This window comes from Enhydra lutris, unplaced genomic scaffold (genome assembly GCF_002288905.1).
Source record: "Enhydra lutris kenyoni isolate GAN:26980312 unplaced genomic scaffold, ASM228890v2 scaffoldscaffold5, whole genome shotgun sequence".
In the NCBI taxonomy this organism is placed as follows: Eukaryota; Metazoa; Chordata; class Mammalia; order Carnivora; family Mustelidae; genus Enhydra; species Enhydra lutris.
The window spans coordinates 2122652-2143857 of NW_019154089.1; the positions used below are offsets into that span (position 1 = coordinate 2122652).

Below are 21206 nucleotides of genomic sequence, written 5' to 3' on the forward strand. Positions count from 1 at the left end.
CCAAATTTTTAAATTCACTTTCCATAGAAATAAAGTATTTTCCTCACTTGCAAATGAAGATAAACTGGCAATACTGTTGCAAAGAGTAACAGATTTCATTACATACCCTTTATGGGAAGGACCCAAATGGTAGTATGTATGAGATATAACCCACATGCCCTGTGACATGGGGATGAACACTTAATTCTCTTTCACCTTTCTATTCAACAGTGGGGTTATTTGGCAAAAATCACAGACCTCTAAATAATGTTTCCATCATTAGAGAAAAACTGACAATGATTCAAAGAACTCCTAACAGATGCTTTAATAGAACTTTCCTAGGGGGCCATTTTTAATCCATAAAACAGCTCATCTTTTGAAGATCAACCCAGGAAATAAACATTTAATATCACATTATATAACTACTATAAGCCCCTCTGAATCAGCTCAGAGAGTGCCTAGAAAAACTCAACCTACTCACCCTTTCTCATCCCCTGGGGATAACGAAAGGAGCTTTGAAATTTCTACTTTTTCCAGGCAACAAAATGGATTTTAAAAAAAAATTAAAAGAGTACCACATATATTCATGTTCTCATTTTCCTTACTAATTCAAGTGTGCCCTGCTGCTATTCAGAAACACTTCAAAGAGAGGCACTTACTTCCTGATTACACATTCAAATAAATGCATAACATGCATTTCAACTTGGAATCACTTTCTTAAGAAATTAACTAGTAGAAACCACGTTACTGCAACATCATGGTTGAAGTCATGCCAAAGTCAAAATTGTAATACCTAAGATAACTCCTTCAGCTACACTGTACAAATATATTAAGGCAACACTATTACCCACTGTAACTTAAAACTATTATTGTGTTGGTTAGTGTTATTCATTAAATGTTTAAAGAGACAGAATAAAAAAAAAAAAGAGGAACAATTTCAAAATGAAAGGAAACATTAGAATTTAATAACTTCTTTCTCCTTTCCTCACTTTCAAGCTGGCTATACCAGAAACCAAGTTTCTCAAAGCAGCATATGCTCACATAAGGGTAGTGATCCAGAAGCAGACAGCATGCTTGACACATCCCAAGTCAAAGAAAATATAGCCTCCACCCTAGAGTCTTACAGTTTAAGTCAGAAAGACAACTTTAAGACATAAAACACCCCCCCCCCAAAAAAAAAAGACATAAAACACCCAGATGACAACCATTTAATGATCTTTTTGGGAATTTATATTTTGCCTTTCCTGCTCAAGTTAAATGAAGAGCAAGAGAAAATTAATTAAATAGTGGGAGTGGAGGAATGGGGGGTCAATAATGAACAAGTTTTAAATTAATCACAATCCTCAGGAACATGGGAAGGGAAGGAACTGGAATGGGAGCACTTCCCAAAAGAGACCCAGCCATCCACAATAATAAGAGGAGGACCCAGGATGAAAAATATACCAAGATGGCAAGAGAAAAAGGCTAAAAGTAAGAAGCCAGAACTCAAAGAAAGAGTATGAGAAAAATCAGCTGATTTCTTGGTAGCTTTAATGAAGAAATGATCACACTAATCCAAAAATTACCTTAACTTTTACCTTTTTCAAAATGTTAAATACTTCTCTGCTATTGCTCTTCCAGAGCATCATTATTAACAGTTTTTGAAACCCATATTCAACATTCCAGGGTAGGAATACTAGTTTGTCAATTTTCTCCTGTGAAAAATCAAAGAGCCCATATATAGATCAAGCTCATGATTCCAACCTGATTAAAATCACACTAACAAGACCAAATTAAAATGCAATCTCTCACATACCCACGCAAAGCTATGTTTCAAGCCTTCACATCATGAACTTCCCAAACCCAGTTTCCACTGTCTCCTGTCTACCTCTCAAACCCTACCCAAAAAGTCATTTGACAGTTGCTTTGTCTTGATCACTCACATCTGCCTTTTAACATCTATCTTCCAGCCTGCTTATATTAGATGTGAGTATATCAGTCTGAGGCTGTCAACATCTGCACTGGACAGGAGACAATTTTCACCTCCTTCAATCTGACTCTAGGCAGTTACCAGGGAGAAAATTATGCCTCAAGAAATTGACAGCTTATGCTCAATATTCTTTTGTCAAGGATAAAATACATCACTAATTTCCTTAAAACTGCCTTGCCATGTTCTGCAATGTTAATTAAATATATTTGTGTACACACATATATAAAAAATATAGAGACACACACACATATATACACATGTACACATATACATATCCACAAATACCTCTCCGTATATGTATATATTTTTTCCCTATATATGATTCGAGCTGTATCAGTGAAAATGGTACCTATGTCCTCAATTTTACTATACAATTACTGAGATAAATAAAAGAATGTCTCTTAAAAAAATGAAAATAAAATAAAAAATAAAATTAGATATGTCTCTTAACTATTATCAATTGAAAATCCTCATTGCCTATCTCTTCTTTATGACAATGCCCGAAGGGACCATCAGTTTTATCTGACTGGGTAATTCTGCGCTTTCAACATTTAAAAAAGGAGAGAAGATATCTGTGCAACAAGACCCTCGAAGAGTACGCTTACAAATAAACTACAGCTACTAAGATCACACAGGTGCTAACAAACTCAATAGTTTTTAACTCTGTTTTAGTAGACCAATAAATAGTGCTTTTTTGCTCTAAAACTAACAAGACATTTTCTACCGAAAATATGGTTCTTTTAACAATTGAGACTTAGCATTGAACAACACTGACTACTCTCAATAAGTTGAAGTCCTACTTCCACTCAAGGACAATGCACTTGCACTATAATCAAAGCTTACCTGAACTGGAACACCAAACCAAAAGCCAGAACTTGAAAAGAAAACCTCCAAAGAAATCTCAAGACAAGTATTGCCTAAACATAAATAAACATGAAAAAGGGGAAACTACAAGCCAAACATTAAAGAATTTACCCTCTTTTCTCCTTCCAGCCATTTGAGAAGGGTTATCTGGTTTCACTATTAAATGTTTCCTCAAGGGTCACCTGCATGGTGCAGTCAGTTAAGCACCTGACTCCGTTTCTGCTCAGGTCATGATCTCACTGATCTCTAGGTCATCAGGATCTGCGGTCAGCTCCAAGTCTCCTTTAAGACTCTCTCTCCCTCTCCTAGTGCCCTTCCCCCATCCACAACTGCCCAATAAGACATCTCAATCATTGAGAATGTGGTAAAATTCAATTGATAAGAAAAATAACCAGGATTCAACCAATCAATAAAGTAGGATGAAGGTTTACAGATACCTACCACTGCCCTAGGGTGTCTCACAAGCACCATGAAAAATGCTCAACATCAGTTCTCACCAAATAAAGCACATTTTTTAAAAAAGGAAGTAGCATTTTACATCTATAAGGATAGCAAACAATGTTAATAGACTCCCATTACTTGTCAAAAAGAATAATTTGCTTCTTCTCAATACTACTTTACTGTATTCCTTCAGAGAACTCTCCCCCATTCCTCATGTCCTAGGGTGAGCCAGGCTGGCTAGAAACTGGTTCAGCTGGGACGCCTGGGTGGCTCAATTGGTTTAGCAGCTGCCATCAGCTCAGGTCATGATTCCAGGGTCCTGGGATCTAGCACTGCATCAGGCTCCCTGCTCAGCAGAGAGCCTGCTTTTCTCTCTCCCTCTGCCTGCCACTCCGCTTACTTGTGCTTTCTATCTCTCTGTCAAATAAATAAATAAAATCTTCCCATCCAAGTACTAACCAGGCCCGACCCTGCTTAGCTTCCGAGATCAGACGAGATCAGGTGCGTTCAGGGTGGTATGGCCATAGACTAAATAAATAAAATCTTAAAAAAAAAGGAAAGAAAAAGAAAAAAAAGAAAGAAACTGGTTCAGTGCTCAGCATGACCCAAGCAAAGCTAACCACTCCCCTCCATGATGAAAATATAGAGGCAGAAGAAGAAAAGTTCTTTTTCTGCTAGGGTAACACCTCAACCTATATAGGTGGACATCTTGTCCAACATGTACATATGCAAACAGAGGTACACTCGATGGAATATTATATAGTCATAAAAAAGGGACAAGATCATGCCATCTGCAACAACATGGATGGACCCAGAGGGTATTAAGCTAAGTGAAATAAGTCAGACTGAGAAAGACAAATACCTTATGATTTCACTCTTATGTAGAATCTAAAAAAAGAAAAAGAAAAAGAATAAAAAAGAATAAACAAAAAACAGAATCAGACCTATAGAGAACTGATGGATGCCAGAAGGGAAGGGATGGGGACAACAGGCAAAATATGGGAGGGGGAGTGGGAGATACAGGCTACCAGTTATGAAATTTAAAAAGCCACAGGAATAAAAGGCACAGCATAAGGAATACAGTTAATAATTTTTTAACAGCAATGCATGGTGACAGGTGGTAGCTATACCTGTGATGAATACAGCATAATGTATAAACTTGTCCTATCACTATGTTGTGTATCTGAAACTAATGTAACATTGTGTGTCAACTACACTCAAGGAAGGAAGGAAGAAAAGAAGGAAGGGAGGAAAGGAGGAAGGGATGGATGGACAGAAGAAGGAATGGAAGGAGGGAGGGAAAGTGAAATAAATGGAGTCAAGTGATGAAGAAAGCCTTATATCCTTTGAGTCACTCACAGCTAACTATCCCTGAACTCAAAATCTACTCCTGGAATTCCCAATTATGAAGGCCATAAACTCCCTTTTTACTTTAACAACTCTGAATTGAATGTATTTCTGTCACTTGTAATTAGTGAGGTTATGTAAACATGAGCAAGCTAAGATATAACCCTACTGGAGAACAATTTCAGAATACATTTTAAAAGCCCTACAACCTGTGTTATGTCCCAGAGGAAACAGTAGTTACATGGGTATACACATATGTAAAACTTCAAAGAACTGTATACTGATTTGTATACTTGGTTGTATAGAATTATACTTTAATTTGTAAAAAAAAACAAACAAACAAAAAAACCTGTGTCCCTGTATTTCTACCCCTAGAGATGTCTATTAATGATAGAATTTTTAAAGGGGGGGGAGGGGCTGTGTGACACTGTACATGTTTCACATATTTCAGCATTATTTATATCAAAAACATAAAAACAACTTCTAAGTCCAACAGGGAAATTATGCAATAAAAGTTTTAAACATTATAAATTCCAAGGTTATACCAAATTAAAAAATGCCTAGAATTAGTGTAAAACTTTTTACAAGACAATAAAATGCTATCAAAGCTAGAATTAAAACTAGGGTAAAATGCATATGCATTTAGGCAAGGACTTGAAAGGAAACACAAGGCTACATAAATATAAAATACTATTTATAATCATTCAAAAAATGAAACAGTGTAAATCTAAAATAACAAGTAGAGGACTTATATGTAAACACTGATGAAAGAAATTTAAAAAAAAAAGATCTAAATAGAAGGAAACATTTTTGTCATGGATTGGATGATTCACATACTAAAAATACAAATTCTCCCTAAATTAATTACAAGTTTAGTATAATTCCATCAAAATTGCAGATTTTTTTGTATATACAGATAAGCTTATCTAAAATTTATCTAAATTATCTAAAATTTATATGTTAAAATGAAAGAGACAAAATAACAATTCAGAAAAATATTAAGTGGGAAGAATCATTTTATCCAAGTCTGACACTCCCGCAGCTACAGCAGTAAAAGACCAAGCAAGTACTGGCAAAGGAAAGACACAGTGATCAATGGAACAAAATAAAGAACCCAGAAATAAAGAAACCCAGCTTGTGTGCTCCCACACAAGCACAGGTGACTAATTTTTAATAAGGGTGCAAAAGTAATTCAATGGAGGAAACAGTCTTTCCAACAAATGGTACTGGGGCAACTAGGTGTCCGTGGGGTTCAAAGTTCACATGTTACATAGAAATTAATTCAAAATGAGTTACAGATTAACTATAAAACATAAAACTAAAACACTTTTAAAAGAAAACAGGAGAAAATCCTGATAAGCTAAACCCTGGAGAAGAATTCTTAGCAAAAGCAAAATTCATGAAGGGGGTCAATAAATTGGACTTCCTCAAATTAAAGACTTTTACTATGTAAAACACCTGTTAACATGATGAAAAAAGATGCTATATCCACACAACAGAATATTCACAGAATACTATCTAACAACAAAATACTATCTAAAAACAAAAAAACAACAAAAAGTCACAAACTAAACTATAATGGCTCTCAAGGGCATCACGCTGACAAAAAAAAGACAATCTCAAAAGGTCAAATACTGATTCCATTTATACAATTTTCTTGAAATTACAGAATTAGACATGGAGACAGAGGAGTTGCCAAGGGTGTTGGGGACTATAAGCTAAATGGGTGCGACTATGTGGGGATAAGCATGAGGGAGACCTTTATTACAGTGATGGTGATAGAATAGTTCTGTATCGTGACTGCAGTGGTAGCTGCACGGATGTACACAAGTGATAAAACCTGAGAGTTATACACAGATAAAGTGCCAATGCCAGTTTCCTGGTGTTGATACTGTACCATACTTCCTTAAGATAAAACCAATGGGAGGTGCCTGGGTGGCTCAGCCGGTTGAGCAACTGTCTTAGGCTCAGGTCATGATCCCAAGGGCCTGTGATGGAGCCCCACATTGTGCTCAGGGAGCCTGCTTCTCCCTTTCCCTCTGCCATTCCCCTCCCTCTCTGGTTCTCTCTCTCTCTCTCTCTCTCTCTCTCTGTCAAATAAACAAACAAAAAATCTTAAAAAATATATGACCATTGTGGGAAACTCAATAATGGATACACTGAACCACTCTGTGCTATCTTTTAAAATTCCTGTGATTTGGGGCACCTGGGTGGCTCAGTGGGTTAAAGCCTCTGCCATCAGCTCAGGTCACGATCCCCGGGTCCTGGGATCGAGGCCCGCATCGGGCTCTCTGCTTGGCGGAGAGCCTGCTTCCCCCCTCTCTGCCTGCTTCTCCCTACTTGTGATTCTGTCAAATAAATAAAATCTTTAAAAATAAAATAAAATAAAATTCCTGTGATTCAAAATAAAGAAAAATAAAATTCAAAAAAAAAAAAAAGGAAAATTCACGTGTTAAGTGACTTTTTATTAGTGTAAACAAACACTAAAGCAAACAGTTTAAGAGAATTTTTCTGATTTGACTAAAAACTGGTACAGCAGAATCTTAGTGGATCTCAGCTGAGGAGAATATACTAATACTAGGTAAGTCCCCTGGAGTTGTTAGGAGCACACACTGCCTGAAAACATACCCCAAATGACTCATCCTATAGGTAAATAAATTATTACAATTTTTCATACATTAGGCCCATCATTTTTATCTATAAAAAAGATGAGCCATCTGCTCAGGCTTGACCTGTGTTCAACAACTGGCCCATTCTCCCTTTCCCACTATTATAGCAATCCCTTCCTCAACAGCTCTATCTCACCCCTCACAACTGTGATAGTCTCCTGACTCTTAGTCTTGCCTCCAGGTTCTCTAACACATTTAACTCTTCCTGCACACAGCTGAGAGACTCATCTCCCCATAACACCACTCTTCCTATTTCATGTCACCCAGATGGCAAAACTTCTTAAAACAGGAAGAAAGTTAACAAGACATATTTTAGTTTAAGAAGAAAAAGAGCTTTAAAAATAAACATAAAGCAATGCTGGGAAAAACCGCTCCCAGAGGTTAGCAAATCCTGTATCATTAGATAAATTTAAGTATATGGGAACCTGAACCTCAAGATCTATTCCAACCCTGGAGTTCTGATTCCCTATCATTTCCCTGAGCATTCTCCCTCCATCACCGGCATTCCAAATTATCCTCTAAAATCCGGCTCCAATCTCTTTTCTTCTAATCTTTCCTCCCAGCACTCCAAGCTAGGCCCTAACTATTCCCCCATGCACATCATGTATAGTCTATTTTTCTAACTAGATGATTTTCTTAACTGGATTTTTTTTTTTCCTCTCTCTCTTTTCACCTTTCATGATCCAGTGCACCTTCAGGAAATTTTTCCAATCCCATGCTTACTCTCCCATTTGTGCTATTCATCTACTTTTCATGTCCAAGTGTCCTGATTATAAGCTCTGGGACAAACAAGGGAAAAAGCCTCCTATCTGCTAGCAGTCTCTCTTTGTCAGAGACCACACAGTCAACCAGCCCTTTCCCCACTGTAGTTTCTCTGACACAAGATTTTTCCCAGGAAACACACTAATGTCCAGTACACCAACCATCTACCTATCTGGCCCCTTTGCTGAGCACATTTTCATTAGGAGCAGTGCAGGAGTACACAAAGGTGTACCTCAGCTTCTTTGGGCCTTCTCCTTCAACCACCCAGAAATGTCCATGATGCAACATCAAGTCTCTGATCTTGGTCTTTGAGAGCCAACAGTGAAATATAAGTAAAGGATTTTTAAAAACTCTGTTCTAGTAGAAACTATTCCTCATCTACTCTACTTCCAACCTACCATCACTGGTCCTCCTTTTTTAACAACTGCCCTTTTTCTAACAAGTTTCATTTACACCTTTCCATTTCTGTCCCTTGGATGTCTCCTACCCAGCTAAGAGCCCTCTTTTTCTCATGAGAGTGCTATTCAAAGATTCATAAAATACACGGATACTCTTTTTTAGGTAATGTGAAAATACATATATATACACATATATATAAACACATATATATAATGTATGTATAAGGAGTGACTGCTAATACAAGATTTCTTTTTGCGGAGATGAAAATGTTCTGGAATGATAATGGTGACAGCTGTACCACTCCATGAATATACTAAAACCACTGACACATATAGTTTAAAGGGGTGAATTTTGTTATATGAATCATATCTCAATTTTTTTTTAAGGTAAGACTCTCCAACCCCACCCCTGTATTTACATTTGGCACTGGGAAGGAAAACTTGTAATTTTTCAGACAAGACCCTTTTCTCACATACTTCTTGGAGAACACAGTTAATTATCCTCTTTACACAATTAAGTGCCTATCACAAATCGGGCACCAACACAGGAGCTGGAGAGATGGTCACCAGACCAACACAGAGCCTGTCCTACTGGAGCCTGGAGAGGGGAAGACAACAAATTATCTAATTCTAGGAAGAAAAAGTATAAGAATAACCTAATCAGGGTAGGAGGGTTGGGGTGGAAAGGATCCCCCCAAAAAGAGCACATCTAAGAGGCATACACATGCCTCAGCCCACATAAGGTAGTTACTCCTCAACAACTAGTTAGAGGTGACTTGCAGTAAAACAGAACTCCTAGATGACAAGAATTTGGATGGCATGCAATTGGTAACTGACTCCCATCTACCACAGGAGGCTCACATGTCCACTGCACTGGCCTTGAAGTAAAGTGGCCCTGTATAAGCATATTAATGTTTTACCTACTGACAATGTTAGTATGGTAATGTTTTAATGTACTCACAAATATTTGTGATTATTCATATATCAGGGCAAATACAAAAAGAAAATTAAGTTATGCTGAAAAACTATACATTTAAGTCTGTTTATTGATGACTGAACAGAAGGCACAGCACTTGTACAAAATGAAAAATAAAAAAGCTTAACTTTCAGCTCAAAGTATTATAAATAAATACACAAACTGTTTATTGAAAACAGTAAGCTCCTATCTTTAACTATGTGAAAACCCTAATATGAGGTCAGAACCAGAGCCTATGGGTCAAATCTGGCCCACCATCTGTTTTATAAATAAGTTCTACTGGAACACAGCCACACCCATTTGTTTATATGTTACCTATAGCCGCTTTCCCAACACAACTGTAAAACTGAATAATGTTAACAGAGACCTTATAACCAGTAAAGTCTAAAATATTTACTATTTGAATCGCTTCTTGGCCTTTTAGCTAAGATCAAGTGTAAAATAGTTACTACTTGACCCTTTACAAGAACAAAAAAAACTGCAAACGTGTACTAAATAGAAGTACTTCAAGTTGATTCAGAACAAAGAAGTATTATACATCCTTTACCAATGAAGCATCCCAGTGGATAAACAACAAACTCAAAACGCAAAGAATTCTAACTCTAATTTATTAGTCAATCCGCCGTGGAGCTTTAGGTAAATCGTAATTAGTCTGTGTTTTATATACCAGTAAAATTCAGAGCACCTGGTTTGGAGTTTCATTTAAGTGCTCAGGATCACTGAAGCCAGGGCTGGGAAAGGTGTCTGTATTAATTATCTTTTGCTGTCTAACAAATTCCCCCAAAAGGTGGTAGCTTAAAATAAGTATTTAGTATCTCCTGAGTCTTCGGTGGGTCAGGACTTGGAGTTGGTTAGGACTGCCATCTTTTAAAACCCCTTGGGAGCTGGAGGATCTGCTTCTAAGTTGGCTTACTCAGAAGCTTGGCAAACTGGTACTGACAGCTTCCCTCGAAGTGAATAATCCATGAGAAAGAGCAAGGCAGATACTATACTCCCTTTATGACTTTGCTTCCCTTTGAAAGTAGGTAACATCACTTCTACCATATTTTTTTTTTAAAAGATTGTATTTATTTATTTGACAGAGAGAGATCACAAGCAGGCAGAGAGGCAGGCAGAGAGAGAGGAGGAAGCAGGCTCCCTGCCGAGCAGAGAGCCCGATGCGGGGCTCGATCCCAGGACCCTGAGATCATGACCTGAGCCGAAGGCATCGGCCCAACCCACTGAGCCACCCAGGCGCCCCCACTTCTACCATATTTTATTCTTTTTTTTTTTTTAAAGATTTTATTTATTTATTGGACAGAGAGATCACAAGTAGGCAGAGAGGCAGGCAGAGAGAGAGGACGAAGCAGGCTCCCCACTGAGCAGAGAGCCTGATGTGGGGCTCGATCCCAGGACCCTGAGATCATGACCAGAGCTGAAGGCAGAGGCTTAACCCACTGAGCCACCCAGGCACCCCTATTTTATTCTTAATAGAAGTGAGAGTCTTTAAGTCCAACATACATTCAAGAGGATCAAAGTCAGGCTCCACTTTTCTAAGAGAGGGGTGTCAAAGAATCTGCAAACATATTAATGCCACTACAGGGTTTCAAATGATGAGTAAACAGCTTCAACAACATAACCAACAAGGCCTGGCTGATTAAAGAATATGCACTTAACCATTTTCATAACATGTACTTTGTTCTATTTATGAGCGGAGAGAGGTTTCATCACTGCTTAAGATTCTCCAAAAAAAAAAAAAAAAAAAGTAAGGCACTTCAGCTTTTCATATCTGATGCAGTAATGATGATGGGAGGCAGTTATATTTTTGTTTTAGCTTTTTTTTCCCAAGGAGAAAAGGCAAGGAGAGAAGGCAAATTATGGTGAATAGATCATGATCATAAATAATTGCAAAGTTGGACTAGGACAGACAAGTACTTATGATTCAGAGCCACATAAAAGATTTTCTCGGATATAAATAAAAAAAAGAAAACAGAAATTCAGATATGCATTCAAAACCGTGGGGGTGGTTGGGGTGAGGGAGGTGCGTGTATTATACCAAGATTGCTATAAATCTGCATCACAGAAACTTCTGAAACAAGGAACATTATACAGAGTTAAACTAAAAGTTACCTATAAAAATTAAACATATTTTCAAAATAAATGTCTTAGTTACTAGACTTAAGGAACATTTGGTGAAATTCATCACATTCTATTATTTTGAGGCAAAAGGCCTGGGAGCAGACTTCCTCAGAGGAAAATGAAGTGAGAGCCATTCTGATTTCCTTAACAAGAAGCTCAAAAATTGGGGCGCCTGGGTGGCTCAGTGGATTAAAGCCTCTGCCTTCAGCTCATGTCATGATCCCAGGTTCCTGGCATCGAGCCCCCCACTGATCTCTGCTGAGCAGAGAGCCTGCTTCAGAGATCACAATTAGGGAGACAGGCAGGCAGAGAGAGAGGAAGGGAAGCAGGCTCGCTCTCTCTCTCTCCTCTCTGCCTGCCTGTCTCCCTAATTGTGATCGCTCTCTCTCTCTCTCTAATATATCAATAAAATTTAAAAAAAAAAAAAAAAAAAAAGCTCAAAAATTGTCCTGAACAATTTAACTGCTTTGTAAGTTCATTCAAAGCCCACTCTGATGGGCTGAATAATGTCCCCCCCAAAACTCATACCCCCCCCCAGAACATACGAATGTGGCCTTATTTGTAAATAGGGTCTTTGCAGACATAAACAAGTAAAGATGAGGTCATACTGGATTTAGGGAGAACCCTAATTCAAAGCTTGATATCCTTATAAGAGGAAACTTTGTACAAAGAGAAACAGGGAGAATACCATGTGACAAGACAATGAAGGAAGAGACTGGAGTAACAAGTCGACAAACCAAGGAATGCCAATGATTGCTGGCAAACACAAAAAGCTAGGAGAGAACAACATTCAACAGGTTCTTCCACTGAGTCCCCAAGAAAGAATTAACCCTGTTAACACCCTGATTTCGTTATCTGGCCTCCGGAGTTGTGAGAGAGTAAATTTCTGTTGTTCTAAGCCACCAAGTTTATAGTAATTTACGTTATTACAGCCCTAGATAACAATTACGTACACCCATATTACAGTTAGTAATATGGAATTTAAATGCCATCATTTATAACATTAGAAACATTTATCTTCAGCCTGAAAATTTAGAAAAATATTTACCAATCAAGGTTCTTAGTTCACAAATTCAGAACAATTAGAGACAGCACTGTCCCATTTAATGCATTGTCCCTTTCTTGGGTACTGTCACAGGGATGAATGAGACGTAAGACTCCAAAACGGACTGGGCGCCTGGGTGGCTCAGTGGGTTAAGCTGCTGCCTTCAGCTCAGGTCATGATCTCAGGGTCCCAGGATCAAGTCCCACATTGGGCTCTCTGCTCAGCAGGGAGTCTACTTCCCCACTCTCTCTCTGCCTGCCTCTCTGTCTGCTTGTGATCTCTCTGTCAAATAAGTAAATAAAATCTTAAAAAAAAAAAAAAAGACTCCAACAGACTACACACACTACTATCAGCCATCAGAGATCCAGTGAGATTCTCCTAAAAGTCAGTAAAGCAACTGTACAGAACAGGAGCTCAGTTCACCTTAGTTGATACTCAACAGCTTCACAAAAAGCTGTCTTTATTTAAGTCCTCTTGCTGAACCAGAAGTTTAACACAAAACTATAAGTTTTAAGAATTTAATGTTCCATATGTAAAGTCTTAGCACACTTGTAGCATCAAAAAAACAAGTTTTTCTAATCGGCACTATACCAAGCCGTGGGTTACAATTCCACCCTTTATTAATTCTGAGTTTCCCAAAAACAGGATTCCTTTAAGCCCAGATTTGTTTTTATTTCAAACTCAAACCACTTCAAGTACGCATGGCTAATTTACCATACCAGCCTGACAGAATGGCTAGACATTTTTCCATTTTATCACCCCTGTATCTTCAGCATGAACTACAAAGAGGTATTACAAAGGATGAAAGGTAAACTTCTGCCCCATTTATTTCCTATTCAACTGTTGTTGGAACATTTCTAAGACTCAACTCCTTTTTTTTTTTTTTTAAGATTTTATTTATTCATTTGACAGAAAGAGAGAGAGAGCGAGAGAGGGAACACAGTGGGGTGGGGAGAGGGAGAAGCAGGCTTCCCGATGCAGGGCTCAATTGCAGGACCCTGAGATCGTGATCTGAGCAGAAGGCAGACGCTTAATGACTGAGCCAACCAGGAGCCCCTAAGACTCAACTCTTATTTAGGCTATCCAAGAAAAGTGCATTCAGATTCTCCAAATACAGTGTTTCTTTGTTAGTGCCTCTCCTGATTAAAAGTGAAGCCTGATTAAAACTTAATCCATCTCTAACAAATGAGTATTTTAAGTTACTGAGCAACTGGCAAGCATGAGAATATTGGCCATAAAAAGTTACCTGCAAGGATTAATTTTCTAGAAAAGCCTGCCTCTCTCTATATAAGCAGCAGCATTGACCTACCTTGTTTTCGAACATCTTCTACTGCAGCCACAAGCTCTTCTTTGAGAAACTGACTCTCCTTTGCAATTTTATCCCCCTTCTCCAAAAAATTCTCAGTTGCTTGTTCAACAGAAGCAGCCAAAACATGGGCCTTCTTGGAACGGCCTCTCTTCTTATTTGAGGGCCCCTTACTATTGGTGTTTACCAGAGTTGTGACCTAAAAGTTTCATTTTTACAAATTAAACTGCAGTCAATTAAAATGAAAACAACAGAAAGATGACCATCTTTAAAGAAAGGAATAGTAAATTATTCATAATTAAATGAAATAGCACATTTATAAATTCCACAAGCATTAACAAATAACACACACTCTCCATTTTTAAGAAATATAGCAACAATACTCAATTTAGGTCCCAAAATAATTTTGCTATCTCAATGTGCAAGACAAAAAATATTTTAATTTTTTCAAACATGTGTTAACTAGATTTTAGTTCCGTTTTACAAATCAAAAACTGATTAGAATCATATTACACATCTGTACATGTCATAAACAAGTCCCAGAAAGAGAATGACAATGAACCTGTTAGCTTTATGTGGAGGTCAAGTTTTCCACTGTTTTCAACCTGTGTAAAATATTTTAAAGTAACTGCTTCTGATTTTGTTTCACAGTTTATTCAAACAAATCTCAGCAATGAATTAGTAAAGTCCTTAACAAAAAAAGGAAGGGCTGCCCAAAGGAGCCTATTGTGATGGTGCTTTAAGTCCCAGAACATCAACCACCATTTACATATATATACATATATATATAAATAAAATACCAGGTGATCTGTAGGTTGACGATGACTATAGATTTTTTTATTAGCATAGCTTGCCACACAAAACACCTGCTTAGAACTATACTGGATGGCTTCAAGAAAGTAAATGTTCATGAGTCTTACTTATTACACACTTCTACATTATATTAAAATATATAAATATATTTGTATGCATGTACACATTTGCATATATGTATTTGTGATACTCGTTGTTAACAATTAATGAGATGGCATCACACTGTGGTATCTGCAATAGAACACAGCAAACCTATATCCTCAAATTGCCTGCTAACTGATCCTGGACAAGGAAGTCTGTTAAGCATGGTAAAGAGACAAGAGTCAAAGCTTCATAGCCCATCTTTCTTGTCTATAACCTGTACCTTCCAAGAAAAAGTGATGCCAAGAAACCATCTACAAAATACAAATACTTGGTAAGCTGCATTACATACCACTTATCCCCTATTATTGCCAATAAGACTCGAGAAAATGGCAGTAACTATGTTCCCATAGGGTTAAATGAATGCATGTATCATTATTTAAATAATTAGTGGTGCCACATCCTCTAAATACTATCAACCTAAACTCAACTACTCAAATTAAAGCTTTGAGCTAAACTTGCTCTGTTTGTTTACCACGCCTACTACTATGGAACCATATGACAGCTACGTATTTGCAGATTCTTACCTGTGTAACAAGAGGCTCCAACAGTCTTTCAACTGCCAGAGTCCTGATCTCTAGACTTTTGGGGTCCCACTTAAAGTTTATGTTGCCTGTGTGGACAGAAGTCATTTCTGAAAAAGAAACAAAAGGTCAACGTGAGGCAAACATCAAACACAAACATGAAATAAATAATAAATCTTCTACTTCTAAAAAAGAACTTTTTATATCAGCAAAACTTAATTCCAGATGGGAAAAAAATTCTCAAGAGCCTGCACAAGAGGGCCTGGTAACTCTTAACCTCTTACACTTTCAAATGTCGAGCTTGTAAACAGTAGAGGTACTACAAGAGGAACTCCGAAACACACAGAGCTCTTTCCCTTTGGGCTTCTCTGGCACCAAGACATTTCTACTTTGATTTTCCATACCAATTTAGAAGCAGGATGAAAAGCTAACGTGAATGAAGGCCTGATTCTGATTTTTCTTACTCCATAATATTTATAGTACAGTATTACCTAAAAGGCATAACTCCTTTTTTGATGACTTCTTAGAGAATATCTTGTCTTACTCCATTAAAACATAATGCTTAAGTCTGCTGCCCTCTGCACCTACAACTATTATCACTCACAGTCAGAAGAACTTTCAAGTCACGCTTAGTCAAGTATCAATGTATCATTGTCAAGGTAAACTTCCATTAGACAGAGGCTTTAAGACTAGGGGAAAAGACTTCAACAAAAACACCAAACAGCATTTGCTTCTAAAAGTAGTGCCTAAAAGATTAAAGGGGGGAAAAAAGACAGGAGGTACATAACTGAAGTAAACACTAACTATAAACTTTCTAGACAACCAACTTGGTATTTAAAATCTTAAAAGAATATGTTCTTATGACCCAGAGATTCTACTTCTGGAAATTTATTCTAAAGGAATAATCAAGGTGCATATAAAAACTTGGATACAACAATGTTCACAACAGCAAAAAAAAAAAAAAAAAAATCAGATATCACTGAATAAATAAATCACATAACCAACCACATAATACTGTGTCACACTTAAAAAACAATGTTTACAAAATTTAGGAAAATTAAAAAAAAAAAGTGTTCTTGGAGCACCTGGGTGGCTCAGTGATTTAAGCCTCTGCCTTCGTCTCAGGTCATGGTCTCAGGGTCCTGGGATGAAGCCCCGTGTCAGGCCGCTCTCGCTCAGCAGGGAGCCTGCTTCCCTCTCCCTCTCTCTGCCTACCTCTCTGCCTACTTGTGATTTCTGTCTGTCAAATAAATAAATAAAATCTTAAAAAACAAAACAAAACAAAACAGTACTCTCACTGTCCAGGTCTTTACTTCTATTTTTTTTTTTTATTTTTTTTTTTTTAAGATTTTTATTTATTTATTTGACAGAGAGAGATCACAAGTAGACAGAGAGGCAGGCAGAGAGTGAGAGAGAGAGAGAGAGAGGGAAGCAGGCTCCTTGCTGAGCAGAGAGCCCGATGCGGGACTCGATCCCAGGACCCTGAGATCATGACCTGAGCCGAAGGCAGCGGCTTAACCCACTGAGCCACCCAGGCGCCCGGTCTTTACTTCTATTAAATACCAATTCCCATTAAAGAGAATCCGGGCTCCTCCAAAGGTGGGGGGGGGTTCCTTTCAGGTCTGAGATACCCTATTCTGCAGAAAGCAAAGAAGGGTACAAAGACTAATCTAACAAAAGAGAGAGGAACCAAAGGCTCCACTGGCCAATTTAAAAAATCAGGCGCCTGGGTGGCTCAGTTGGTTGGGCGACTGCCTTTAGCTCAGGTCATGATCCCAGGGTCCTGGGATCGAGTCCCGCATCGGGCTCCCTGCTCAGTGGCAAGCCTGCTTCTCCCTCTCCCCTCTGCCTGTCTCTCTGCCTACTTGTGCTCTCTGTCAAATAAATAAATAAAAATTAAAAAAAAAAAAAAAACCTGAGTATCAAAAAACATGACTACAACTGCCTGACAGGTAAGTACACAGAAAGATACCCTATGACCATAGAGATTCTCAAAATAAAAAGGGAATTCGTTTACCATGGATATATAACAGAATTAGAAAATGACCATTTTGCAAACTCCAGTGTAGTAACTGATTCAGCAACGATATCAATGTAAGTTAATACCATTAAGTGAAAGGCTACTGGGGAACAAGATACTTCTAAGGTGCCCAAGTATCACTTCACGAGTTACTTACTAATTACACAGGCCAAGACATACCTTTACAAATTTGCAATCTAATGGCCACCCTCTTAAACAGATAAACTTAACATCACTAATGACACACCTGATATTATATGCCTCCCAGTATTAAGAGTATTAAGTACTCTTGATTAATTAAAAAAAAAAAAAAAACTTTAAAAGGTTTGCAAGAGGGACACCTGGGTGGCTCAGTCAGTTAAGCGTCTGCCTTCAGCTCAGGTCATGATCCTGGGGTCCTGGGATTGAGCCCGGCAGCGGGCTCCCTGCTCAACATGAGTCTGCTTCTCTTCCTCTCCCTCTGCTCCAACACCCCCCCATCTCGTGCGTGTGCACGCACACACTTGCACTTGCGCACACTCTCTCAAATAAATAAACCTTTAAAAAAAAAAAAGAATAAAAGGTTTTCAAGAGCCTCGGTGTTACTATAAAATGAGTAGTCGTGCAACAGCAAAAATAAATGTTTAACTAGAGTAAATGGAGTCTACTGAAGCCTCTATGTAGGGATTCAAAACCTTTTTCAATGCCATAGAGCTTTTTGGCAGTCTAGTAAAGCCTAAAGACCAATGTCTGTCCAACAGAAATACAGTGTAAGCCACCTATGTAATTTTTTTAATAACAACATTAAAAAGAAATGGATGACTGTAAACAATATATCCAAAAAAGTATTTTGCCATGTAAACATTTCTTAAATTATTAGAGGTATTTCATATAAGTACTAAGTGTCCAAATGTGGGATTTGCTTTATACTCAGGGCACATTTAAAGTCAAAGATGTCACATTTCACCTGTTCAAGAGCCACTTGTAGCTAGTAGCTTCTGTACTGAATAGGCAGCTATATAGACCCTTTCCAATAATGTTTTTCAAATGCATACAACACAATTCAAAAGATTACAAAGGAAACACATATACTGATATTTAGTTATCAAGATACTTTACAAATAGATGATACAGTAACGTATGTGCTTCTTTATTAATATTAAATAAGACTTAGCAAGAAGTCTGACAACTACTTCAAAGTAACAATGAACATGCACATTTTTCAAGGTAACGTTGTAATTATTGCAGATATGAAAAACACTGAGATTCCTACTGGTGACAAAGTTACAGGTTCAACTGAAAACTGTAGTTTGTTATCTGCAATAATAGAAATGCTAAATTCCTGTTAATAGTGAAAACAAAGGGGGCGCCTGGGTGGCTCAGTGGGTTAAGCCGCTGCCTTCGGCTCAGGTCATGATCTCAGGGTCCTGGGATTGAGTCCCGCATCGGGCTCTCTGCTTGGCAGGGAGCCTGCTTCCCTCCCTCTCTCTGCCTGCCTCTCTGTCTACTTGTGATCTCTCTCTGTCAAATAAATAAATAAATAAATAAATAAATAAATAAATAAATAAATAAAATAGTGAAAACAAAGACAAAATTTTTCCAATCCAAATTCACTGCAGCTTTAAAAACTTGGCCTAGGGATGCCTGAGTGGCTCAGTTGGTTAAGCACCTGCCTTCAACTCAGGTCATGATCCCACCTGGGATGGTCTGGCTTCCTGCTCTGCTCCCTGCTCTGCTCCCTGCTCTGTGGGAGCCTCCTTATCCTTCTCCCTGCCACTCCCCCTGCTTGTACTCTCTCTCTCTGTGTCAAATAAATAAAATGTTTTAAAAAATTTAAAAATAATAATAAAATAAAACACTGGCCTAGGTTCAATGTCAACCTTATAGGGGATACAGAAGCATGGTAAGCAACACCATGGAAAAACAAATCCAGAATGGAGGGTACCTTACAAGATAACAGGGCCTCAATTCTTCAGAAAGTCAGAGTTTTGGGGGAGAGGGTAGCAAGACTATTCTAGACTGAAACACTCAAGAGACATAAGAAATCTAATGCAATACATGTACCATATTTAGACAAAAGCTTGAGACAAGCAGCTATTAAGACATTTGTAAGGAAGAGTGCCTGCATGGCTACGTTGGTTAAGCAACTGCCTTTGGCTCAGGTCAAGATCTCAGGGTCCTGGATAGAGTCCCCACATCGGGCTCCCTGCTCAGCAGGGAGTCTCCTTCTCCCTCTGACTCTTCCCCTTCTCATTCTCTCTCTCAAATAAATAAATAAAATCTTAAAAAAAAAAAAAAAGACATATCTAAGGAAATTGGTCTTCAATACTTATTAAATATTAAATGTTATTACAGAATTACTGCTCAATTTCATAGGTGTGATAATGAAATTGTGACTATGTAGAAAAAAATGACAATTTCTAGGAGATGCATGCTGAAATATTTAGGGGTAAAATGTAAAGATTTCTGCAACTTTCCAATAGTTCAGCAAAAAAAAAAATACACATATACAGATCAACGAATTATGAAAAAATACTCATAACTATTAAATATAGGTAGAGGACATGTGGACGGGTGTTCTCAGATTTATTCTTTTAGCTTCTTTGTATACCTGAAATTTCTCATCTAATAAAATGGGGAAGATGTTACAGAAGTTTATGAGAAAATGTTCCAAATATACTACTGAAGATGCTAAAGAGATTTCAAAACAATATAAAGAACCACTTCAGGGAGGAATAAAGATATCTAAATGCATAAACCAAAATATTAACAGTATTGTTATTTCTAAAGTGTGGATTATGGATAGTTTAAACATCCTTTTTGCTTAACTGTATTTTCTGGTATTATAAAAATCATACAGGTAGTTAGAAAAAGTTACTTTTGTAATTAAAAAAGCAGAATCTTCACTTTATAATCTTCACATCTTTATACGAAGAGGACAATACAATCAAAGGGCAAGTTTGAGGGGCGCCAGGGTGGCTCAGTGGGTTAAAGCCTCTGCCTTCAGCTCAGGTCCTGATCCCAGGGTTCTGGGATAAGGCCCCTCATTGGGGTCTCTGCTTGGCAGGGAGCATGCTTCCCCCTCTCTTTCTCTGCCTGCCTCTCTGCCTACTTGTGATCTGTCTGTCAAACAAATAAATAAAATCTTTAAAAAAAAAAAAAAGGCAGGTTTGATCATAACCACTCTTCCTTACTCATTTATAAAATAAGACAATCATTACCTTCAGAAGGCTTGCCTGAAGATTAAATTAAACAGATTATGATCCACTCAATAAAAGGAGAACCCAGGCTAATTAAAATAAAGGAGAAGTTCTTCCATAGAACAGGAAAATAATAAATGCAGAGGAATAATGGGTTTAGAAAAATCACTATTTAGAAACCATCATAATAATGGATTCACTCAAGAATCATCCTGAATGATCAGCATCCTGAATGCTAAACCAAGTGGTTCAAAGTTTACAAAGAAAATGATTATTTACATACTCTCATGGTAATTACCAACAGATTATTTACTGATTACAAGGGGGGGGGAGTTAGTTATAGGAACTTCAAAGTGGAAAAACCTTGCAGACACGACTTTAATCAAGTGATCAAAATCAGCATCCCCTATAACAGGACAAACTGACATCATATACTTCCTGATATGATGCACAGAGAAGGACATAACATGACTTTAGTATTTCCTACCAAAACTACAGAGTCTCAATCTTGTCATGAGGAAACGTCAAACTCAAAGTGAGGCATAGTCTACAAAATAATTGGCTTTAGTCTTCAAAGACGTCAAGGTCAGAAAAACAAAGACAGAAAGAAATTCTTCCAGACTAAAGGAGGCTAAAGAGACATGACAACCAATGC

General features: G+C 37.7%; 1 protein-coding gene across 1 annotated transcript in view; it reads right to left on the reverse strand.

The window, feature by feature from the left end:
- LOC111140819 (catenin alpha 1) overlaps nt 1-21206 on the reverse strand; it is a 180043-nt gene that overhangs the window by 135632 nt on the left and 23205 nt on the right. Inside the window, exons 2-3 of the mRNA XM_022493010.1 lie at nt 15356-15462; nt 13878-14073 (exon numbers count right to left, since the gene is read on the reverse strand). Coding sequence (XP_022348718.1) covers nt 13878-14073; nt 15356-15460 — 301 coding nt within the window. The 5' untranslated portion in view covers nt 15461-15462. The remainder of the gene's footprint in view (nt 1-13877; nt 14074-15355; nt 15463-21206) is intronic.